The 9,819-nt window shown below is 49.0% G+C and overlaps 1 protein-coding gene across 1 annotated transcript in view; it reads left to right on the forward strand.

Annotated features, from left to right (window-relative positions):
- MMP15 (matrix metallopeptidase 15) overlaps positions 1-9,215 on the forward strand; it is a 35,969-nt gene extending 26,754 nt beyond the window's left edge. The window contains exons 8-10 of the mRNA XM_074198893.1: positions 363-513; positions 1,736-1,851; positions 3,919-9,215. Of these exons, the coding sequence (XP_074054994.1) occupies positions 363-513; positions 1,736-1,851; positions 3,919-4,397 (746 nt within the window). The 3' untranslated portion in view covers positions 4,398-9,215. The remainder of the gene's footprint in view (positions 1-362; positions 514-1,735; positions 1,852-3,918) is intronic.
- The last annotated feature ends 604 nt before the right edge of the window (positions 9,216-9,819 follow it).

Raw genomic sequence — 9,819 nt, forward strand, 5'->3', positions numbered from 1 at the left:
TTGACTTGGACCACAGGCAGGGAATGTATTTTATATTTCTGCAGAATCTTTTGCAGCTAACAAAGACCATGTACGTGTGTGTGTGTGTATGTGTGTGTGTGTGTGTGTGTGTGTGTAATAGTTGCCCAGTAAACATTTGCTATGTGGAAGTGATGCTTATGTACTTCTGGGGCCTTAGGGGCAGAAACTGAGGGCATCTCCATCTACAGCCCCCTCTTTTTCTTTGGAAGAGAGTCCCCACCAATGGGGAGAAGGGCAGAGTCTTCTGCAAGAGCAGGTCTAAATAATTTTGATTGACTTCTCCCATCTTCCCACACATAAAGTATTGGTTGCTTCTTATTCTTGTGTGCCTCCATTTATAGGGGATCGGTACTGGCTCTTCCGTGAGGCCAATCTGGAATCTGGTTACCCCCAGCCTCTAACAAGCTATGGACTAGGCATCCCCTATGACCGCATTGATACAGCCATCTGGTGGGAGCCCACAGGACACACCTTTTTCTTCCAGGAGGACAGGTGAGCTAAGTAACCACCCAGAGGTTGGTCCTCATTCAAAGGGTATGGGTGAGCCAACTCAACTTAAAACAGAATTCCAGAAATATTCTCTTCTCTTGAGGTGTCTTTGCAGAAAGTGGGTACAGATAAAGATCTGGGGTTCCCCACATGCTAAATTGTTCGTTGAGGAGTAATATGTAGTATCCGTTTCAGAGGCTGTATGAACATTTTGAGGGCAACTTTTGGCATAAGCCTTCCTGCCCTGACCATATACACCAACTTAGCGGTCAGATTATAGACTGAAAGGGATAAGAGCCTGGAAGCAAAAAGTGAGAGAAAATCTGAGAGAAGGGATTGGAAGTATGAGGGGTCATTAAGGGCTAGACCATGAGGGTCTCCCAGGCACTGGCTGTTGGCCATCCTTAGCATCCTGAGGCTGCTTTTGCTGCTCCATCAGAAGGGTTTGGCCTTAAAGTTGTGTTTCTGGCCACAGGGAATGGTTTGCTGGTGAGCCGTCCATGCCTTCTCACCCAACTCCTTCAACCTTTGAAAGGAATTAAGTTGAGGTTGTAAGTACAGACTGTGTGGGGTCAGGCTTAAGCAACCCCCAGAAGAGTCGGCCCACAAGCACTTGGCCTCACTAGCACTGGCACGTAGACAAGTGAACAGACCACAGACCAAGCCCAGCCCTAGTGGTTTTGAAGGGCAGCCTAAGTATCTGGCCTCCCTCCCTGAGACTCTGGAAAGGAGAGTGGCCTAAAAAGGACCTGGCTATTGCCTATTTGGTAGAGAGGGAGCCCTATCCTCTCCCTAACTTTATACCTGTCATAGGAAACTTGTCTGCTTGGAAATTTCCCTCTCTACTCACAGGTTGGTATCCCAGAAATGGAATGAACATAATGATAAGGAGACCCAAGTTCTTGTCTAGGCTGTTACCCTGGGTGACTGGCTTGGTGATAGAAGGTTACAGGGACAGACATGTTAACATATAAATTTAGCATCAAGAAAGGAGTGATGAGGGGCGGCTAGGTGGCGCAGTGGATAAAGCACCGGCCCTGGAGTCAGGAGTACCTGACTTCAAATCCGGTCTCAAACACTTAATCATTGCCTAGCTGTGTGGCCTTGGGCAAGCCACTTAACCTCATTTGCCTTGCAAAAAAAAACCCTACAAAAAAAGAAAGGGGTGATGGGAGTAGCCCGCTAAGGTTCTGGGAGCCCATCTTCTTGTCCCTGTTGTCTGCAGGTACTGGCGCTTTAATGAGGATACTCAACGAGGAGACCCTGGCTACCCCAAGCCAATCAGCGTCTGGAAGGGAGTTCCATCTTCACCCAAGGGGGCTTTCCTAAGTAATGATGCAGGTATGGAACTCAGACCCCCTGCCCAGCCTCATTCCTTCCCCTTCATCATGTAAGGATGAAATGAGATAATGTTTGCAAAAACCCCTTACTTACTCCCTACTCCCAGAGCCCCAGAGTTATAAAGATCTTGGCAGGATGGCCAATGGAGACTAGTGAATGAAGTGACATCCTTGGAGTTAGGGCACCTGGGATTCATTTTATCCCAACTCTTACACCTAATAGCTTCAAGGAAAAATCTCTTACCCTCATGGAGACCAGATTAGAGTCCTCAGGCCTTGGGAGCATCTTGCATGGGGGCGTCTGAGTCTACCACATCATCTCACTTGCTTTTGAGCCAAGACAGTGAGAGCATCAAGACAGTTGTTGAGGAAAAGCGAAGTACTTAACATTGCGGGAGTCAGAGCTGAAATGAATCTGAGACATTGTCTAGGTCAAGGCCTCCCTCTGAGGCTGTTTGGGGCCAGAGGAGGGAGTGGTGGAGGGGGAAGAGGAAGGAAGAGGTGGGGAGAAAGAGACCAGATAGAAGAAAGAGAGGGAGGAGGGGAAGAAGAGGGATAGAGAAAAAGAGAGCGAGCAAGGGAGGGAGGAAAAAAAAGAAAAGAGGGGGCAAAGGAGGGAAGGGAGAGAGAAATCCCAAGGGGTAACAGCCTGGAAAAGCCTGTACCCCTCCTCAGAATGAGTAAAGTATGGGGCGGCTAGGTGGCGTAGTAGATAAAGCACCAGCCCTGGAGTCAGGAGTACCTGGGTTCAAATCCGGTCTCAGACACTTAATCATTACCTAGCTGTGTGGCCTTGGGCGAGCCACTTAACCCCATTTACCTTACAAAGAAAAAAAAAGAATGAGTAAAATACTTGGGACTGCAAAAGAAGCCACTGATATTGAATGAGGTGGGGGGAGGGATAAGCATGTATTATTACCTGCCTACTTTTTATAGCTATCTCATTTGATCCTCAAACAACCCTGGGAGGTAGTTGTGATTGCCATTTTACAGATGAGGAAACAGAAGTGAAGTGACTTTTCAAGGGTCACACTGCTGGGAAGGCTGTGATTTGAACTTGAATCTTCCTGATTTCAACTCTCATACTCTGTCCACTGCACCCTCAGATGCCTCTTGACAATAGATACATGCACCCCTTGAAATCTATTCATATACCCCATAGGAAGCATTCATGGACCCCAGATTAAAAACCCATTCATTTTATATAGAAAGAAACCAAGTCCAGAGAGAAGTGATTTGGCAGGTTGATTGAATTTCAGAGTTGGAAGGTACCCCATATTTGAGAAAGAAGGGCCCCTGTAACATAGCCAACTAGTTCACCTTTTGTTTAAAGACCTCTGGTGAGAGGGAACCCCTCCCCCCCCCCCCCCCGACAACCTGATGATGGGAATAAGCCGGGAAGCCCAGGTCCTGTTCAAATCCAGGGTTTCATCTACCCCAATCCCTGTTCTGGACAAACAAATCCTGCCTGAGCAGATGTCCCTGATGCTGGAGATGGGCCTGGAAGCTTGTACCCTTCTTTACTCTCTAACCTAGTCAGTGCCTGTACTGAGCTCACACTGGCAGATTCTGGGATTGAGAGTTGGGGACCTCAGTGGGAACTCCCACTCTGTCATTTACTAGCTGGACAATTTGGGACACATTTCCTCACCTGTGAAATGGGCACAATGATCCCTGAACCTCCTGGAGTAGTTGTGATGATCCACAGAGACCATGGGTATGACACTTTTTTGAAAAAGGCTGGGGGTGGTCTTATTTCTTAAATAATACTCTCATTTAAGACACTGAGCTAGAGGAGACAGCTTGAGTTCAAAGAGTAAAGCACCAGGCAGGTTTGGGGAGCCTGGGTTCACATCCTATATCTCAGCTTCAGCCACCAAAGTGACTGTAGGAACATCCCTCTCTTCATCTGTGAAATGAGAGATCTCAACTTCTACCCCAAGAGCTCTTCCAATTTTAAATCTATGATCCAAAAATCTTCAAGTTTTCCAAAACGCCCTCATACCCCCGACCCCCAAATAGCCCGTGGCCAGAATCACCCACTGCCTCTCATTCTGTCCTCCCACAGCCTACACCTACTTCTATAAAGGCACCAAGTACTGGAAATTTGACAATGAGCGGCTACGGATGGAGCCTGGATACCCCAAGTCCATCCTTCGGGACTTCATGGGTTGCCAAGAAGAGCCAGCCGATCCTGATGCTGGACGCCATTGGCCAGACCTTCACCGGCCACCCTTCAACCCTAATGGAGGCAGGGAGGAGGAGGAGCGAGATGATGACGGGGCCCACCGGAGGCCCGGGGAGGAGGAACAGGAGGTGGTGGAGGAAGAGGGAGACTATGGGGAAGATGGCAAAGGCGGTGGCGGCAACCGTGTGGTGGTGCAGATTGATGAGTACATACGGACCATGAACGTGGTCATGGTACTGGTGCCACTGGTGTTGCTGCTTTGCATTTTGGGTCTCATCTACGTCATCATCCAGATGCAGCGGAAAGGCGCTCCAAGGATGCTGCTATATTGCAAACGCTCCTTGCAGGAGTGGGTCTGACCTCAGCCCATCCATTGCTACAGTCCCACTGATGCCTGCCCCTCCTGCCCCCTCCCTGCCCCTTCCCACACGGTGCTAACCCATAGACGTGTATGTATATACTGTGTTGATGACTTCTGAGAGGCTGACATTGATCTCTTCTCTCCATGGAGATTGGGGGGGGGCTCCCTGCCCATCACTAAAGATCCTGAGCATCCCTCCAATGAATGTTCCCTCTGCCAGCCCCAAAGGCTGGCAGCAGCCTGGAGACCCTCTCCCCTATTCCCCTTGTCTATTTATACTAAGATACTTTTTCTTCCTTCCTTTCTTTCTTTTCATTCTTTCTCCTTCCTCCTCATTCTTTTTTCCTCTTCTCTTCTCTCTCTCCCCCCTCCTTCCTTCTCCCCCACTTTTCTCAGCTTAGTGGATGGAGTTGGGAAAGCCTTCCCCCCAGTTCCTCACTTTCCTTAGGATAGATATTTACTCTTGAATGTTTCATCCTATCATAGAGTTCAGAACAGGAATGGTCCATGGTGAACATCTCACCTATGACCTTCCATTTCAGATGATAACATCAAAGTCCGATTGAGGAGTGAGTGGCAGGCCCCATTTGAACTCGGGTGTTCTGACTTGAAATCCTGTGCTCCCCCTATTCTGCCTGTGTGAAAATTAGGGTCTGTCTCACTCCTTGTCCCTCCTTTACCAACCCAGGACTGGAATGAAAGCCAGTTCTGTGGAGGCTAGGGGGTCTTCCCTGGCTCTGCTATGCCCTGGGTTTCTGATCTCCTTCCTTTGTTCATTGTGGACTGGGATACAAGGGACCAAGGGGCCAATCTTTGCTTAGGAGACCAGCTGCTTAGCTAGGCAGACAGCCTGAGGGAGTCTGCCAGAAGGAAAAACCCCTGGGTTACATAGCTCCCCCAGACCTGGGAAATCACCCAACTCTGTATCTAGCTCACTTTGGGGGCTGAGGGCAGGACTGCATTCTTCTAGTGGTCCCTCCTAGCTCAGAACAAATGGATGACGAGTTCTGAATTCATATTCCTCCAACCACTTCTGAGGTATGGAGGCTTAACCCATAGCATCAGAGATGTAATTAGCATGGGGCACCAGATTGCCAAGACTCTCCCCCCTAAAGCTCCTCCCTGCCCTTCCTATTGGCACCAAGATATCACCATCTACTTGGTCAGGGGTCTCCCTCAACATCACCCAAAGAAGGGGGAGAGCTGGATGTCCAGGGGTCATAATAGTAACATAATAGGTCCTGGTTCTGACTTTGCATGCCAACATTAACACCTAGTTAGCAGAAACAATTAGTTTAGAAGAGTCAGGAGAGTCTACCTAGTTGCCCAGAGTGAGCTCTTCCCTCCCCCTTTGTGGAGTGTAGGGCAGGATTAACTTTTTAGATCTCATGGACCCCTCTAGAGTCTTTCTCAGAATTTGTGATTCTGAATCCATAAAATCATAGGATTACAAAGAAAACCAATTCTATTGAACAGTTATCGCTGACTGTATAGCTTATGTTCATAGTCCCCAGGCTAAGGACCACCCTTTCTCCTCCTCTCCCACCTCAGGGGTCACTGTCTCCCAGTCCATCTATCTCCATCACTTAGAGTGCCTTTCCCCAAGGTCTCTTGTATATGTAAGAATTTCAGATCTGTATAGAATTGAACGCCCAAGATTCTGCCGACAATACACCAGTCCCTTCACCTTACAACAGAGTGGGAAGGGATGACTTGAACAGTTGCAGAGTTGGAAACCAACTCACTCCAGGACCAATCTTACTGCTGCCAGAAGTTCTCCATGGGGGGGGGGGGGGGTCCATGGATACATTGCGGGGAGTCTCTGAACTCCAGTGGGGAAAGAATTAATCTTCCTTTACATTAACTTTTCCTTTCCTTTGTAATGCTCACTATCTTGTTTTATACCTTTAAAAATGTGATTCAGAGAAGGGCTTCCTCCAAGGACTTCACCAGACTCGCCACCCAAGGGGGCTAGGATACCAAAAAAGGTTTGGGATCTCTGTGCTGCGCCACTGAGCTTTGCCCTTGTAAGAGCCTGCGGAGTGACTGCTAGCCCAAGGGAGATCTTGTATCTTGGACGGGTCCCCCTCTCCAAGAGAACAATGACATCTTTCTCTGCCCAGCTTCAACTGGGGGAGTGCAGTTTGCTCCAAACCTCCATCTCAATGTTCTTTAGAAGTTGCTCTGGGAGCCTGACTAAAGCAGAAGGTGAAGGGAGGAGTCTATTGGGCTGGCTGAATTCTCCACCATAGTGAAAGAGGATTTAGGGAAGGGGGTCGGGTCCTTTCAAGTACACAGCCTTTTCTTTCGGGATACTAAATCTTGGGGCCAAAGCCTTGGTTACCTGCCCCGGGGATGTTTTCCTTCATCTGGTCTCTCTCCTAGCCCCCCAGGAAGCACTAGGGCAGGTGGTGTTGGAGGTCTCCTGCCCATGGTGTTTGATTTGAGTGCATGGGTTGGTTCCAGCGGGACTAACTACCAGAATGGCAGGGGGTCCATGGCAACTAGAAGGAACTTGTCTCAGGATCTGGTGATCCAATGCCATCTTCACCATCTCCAGGCCCACGGGAACCAGAGAGATGGGCTAGGGTCTACTGGGAGGCTATGGAAGTGATATTATTGGGAGGCTTCTGCTCCTGGATTTGGAACTGGGTCATTGGGAAAAGAAGGGAAAGGGAACACATGCAGCTTTGAGAATTCTTCCCCCAGTCAACCAACAATGGGGTAGAGCCAAATGACACCCCCCTCCCCAAAGTGCTGTATCCACCTCCCTCCCTCCTGGAGCTCTGCCTGGTGGCTCCCACCCGCCTGCAGCCAGGGCCACACTGGGGAGGAACTGCAGTGATCCGGGCCAAGTCCCAAGGGGTCCTCCCCCTTTTTTTCTTGACCTGCTTTACATCTGCTCTTCCCCCCACCTCCCTCCCTACATCCCCATTCCAAAATAAATAAGAGTCTCCAGCCACTGTGGGAAACGGTACTGGGAAGCTGGGCTCTGGTGTGTCCATTGGCTGTCTTCTCTGCGCCACCCGCCTCCCCATCCTCTCTCCTTTGTAGGCCTTGGCAGAAGCTGGCCAGTAGCCCCCTAATTCCTGGGGCCATTAAGTGAATAGGGGACAGCTCAGAGGAAACAGTAAATAAAAAAACCCTTTCCTGGCAATGCTGACCCCCCCACACTTCCTGGTCTTTCTCCCCTTCTATTTTGACCACTTTTTAACCCTAGAACAAAGGCAAACCTTGTAAGAAGAAGGGTCCCAGCCCTGTCTCCCCTCCTCTGCCCACCCACCCTAGGGTTTCCTTCTGGAGGGCACTGACCACATCTCTGACCCTTGTCCCAGCAGCCAGCGGGACTCTCCATGGCAAGGCTTGTGTACATTTCTGTAAATAATCTGCAGCTTATTAAATTGTACAGACTGCTTCCGACAGGTGTGACTTGCTTTGTGATGGGGGAAGCATCGCATTGAACTCTAATCAGAAGGGCCTGCCTTAGCGGCAGAATTAGGGCCCTTTCCTCTCCCACCCCTTAACCATCCCACGTGGGGAGGAGTGGGGTGGGGGGGGAATCAAAGACAAATAATAGCTTGAATCATTCTAGCACTTTGCTTTAAAGTTTACAAAGTGTTTTCATTACACAACCCTGTGGTAGAGGCATCTGAGTGTTGTAAGTGCCCATTTTACAGATGGGGAAAAACTTGAGACTCAGAGTGAAGTGATTTGCCAATGACCTGGGTGTCAGAGAAGGGTTTAAACCCGAGGCCACTGACTCCAAAGCCAACATTTTTTCCTTGCTTTAGCACCTCTGGGTGATTTAGTTGTTTTGTTTTGATGATTTTTCCCCCCTGGCTTCCACCTATGGAGGTAGCATATCTATCGGAAGGGAAGCATCGGAACTGAAGGCTGAATTTGGCCAGGAGGCAGAAAAGTTCCAGATGTGTGAGTGACAGGTTGGCCTTCAGGCCTGACCAGAGAGCAAGGTCCCAGTGAGAGCTCGGAGCCCCTGGGCTGCTCTCCGACCCTGGGGTGAGGAGGAGGAGGGGGAAAGAATGTGTGATTCTCAGTGGTTTTCCCCTTCCCCATGGGAAAGGGCAGCCTCTGGCTCCATTCTTCACCCAGAGCCTAGGAGTGGGAGGGAGCCTGGCGGTACCCCTGACCCCCTCCTCACTTGTCCCTCCCTCACCCAAGCGCCTTCCCCGTCAGTCTGAGAACCCAGCCTGGTTGGAAGCCAAGGTTGGGGAAGGAAGCTAGAGTCAGGACAGGCCCCTAAACTATTCTCCTTGGAATCCTGCAGGTGTAGGCTTATGGTGGGAGAAGCTAGGATGGGAAAGGATCCAAGGCCCTCCTCTTCCATCGACTTTCCCAATGGCCTTCTCCCTCTCCTCCCCCCCATTTCTGTCTGCCCTTTTACTGTGAAACCAGATGAGGTCGTTGGGTTGGAAAAGTCCTACTCTTCTGTTTTTTCTCACCCTTCCCCCACTCCTTAGCTCCTACCTCCATGTTTCTCTGTTGCTCCCCACTCTCTATTGTGGGTAATGGGCTCACTTAGGGAGGGAAAACATAATGCAAAAAAAAGAAAAAAAAGAAAAATGCATTTATCTGGTCCCTGAGGCTCCAGAGGTGTGTGTGTGTGAGTCTTTCATTCTTGCCTGGATTGGGCATCCATTCCCTTGAGCAATTTCCCATGTGTATGTTGGTTGTATTTTCTACAGTCCATGCTGGTCATGATTCGAGGCTTCACAATAAACCTATGAACAGCTGTGGTGCGGGGCTCCTGTGTGTGTGTGTGTGTGTGTGTCTAAGTCTACCCCAGAATGAAATGGGTTGAAGATGGGAGATGGGGGTCGAGGTGTGGGGAGAGGTGAACAGCAGGCTGAAGAATTGGGTTTTCATCTTGAGATGAGTGATATAGTCAGATCTGAGCTGGGCCGCCCTCCCTAAGCTGGTATTTATTCCCCTGTCTGGGAGATTCTCTTGAAATACAACTTCCCTAGATAATATGGTAGGCATGGCAACAGGCTTTGCTTTGAGACCAAGATGGCGACTCAGGATGCAGGCATTTCCCCATCTTAATGATAAACGAGGGTGATGACTGAGTTAGATAAAATTCTAGAATAGGGATTCTTATCCCACAGTTGCAGACCCCATAGATTTCACAGTGCTTGTAAACGTGGGTGGGAAAACCAATTCTATATTTCAAAAAAACAAACTTTCTCTACAATCCCATGTATTTTATGTATTTAAAATATCAACATTATTCTGATCTACATTATTATGACCCACAAAAATAATTAAGAATCCCTTTAATTGACTTTCAAATGTAGATTATTAAGTCATTGAATATTAGAGTGAGGAAGAGACTGTCTATTATGTGTGATCCTATAGTCTAGTCAAACAGACCTAGAGAAGGCCCCAAATCAAATATTAAG

The sequence above is a fragment of the Macrotis lagotis genome, chromosome 1 (genome assembly GCF_037893015.1).
Source record: "Macrotis lagotis isolate mMagLag1 chromosome 1, bilby.v1.9.chrom.fasta, whole genome shotgun sequence".
Taxonomy (NCBI): domain Eukaryota; kingdom Metazoa; phylum Chordata; class Mammalia; order Peramelemorphia; family Peramelidae; genus Macrotis; species Macrotis lagotis.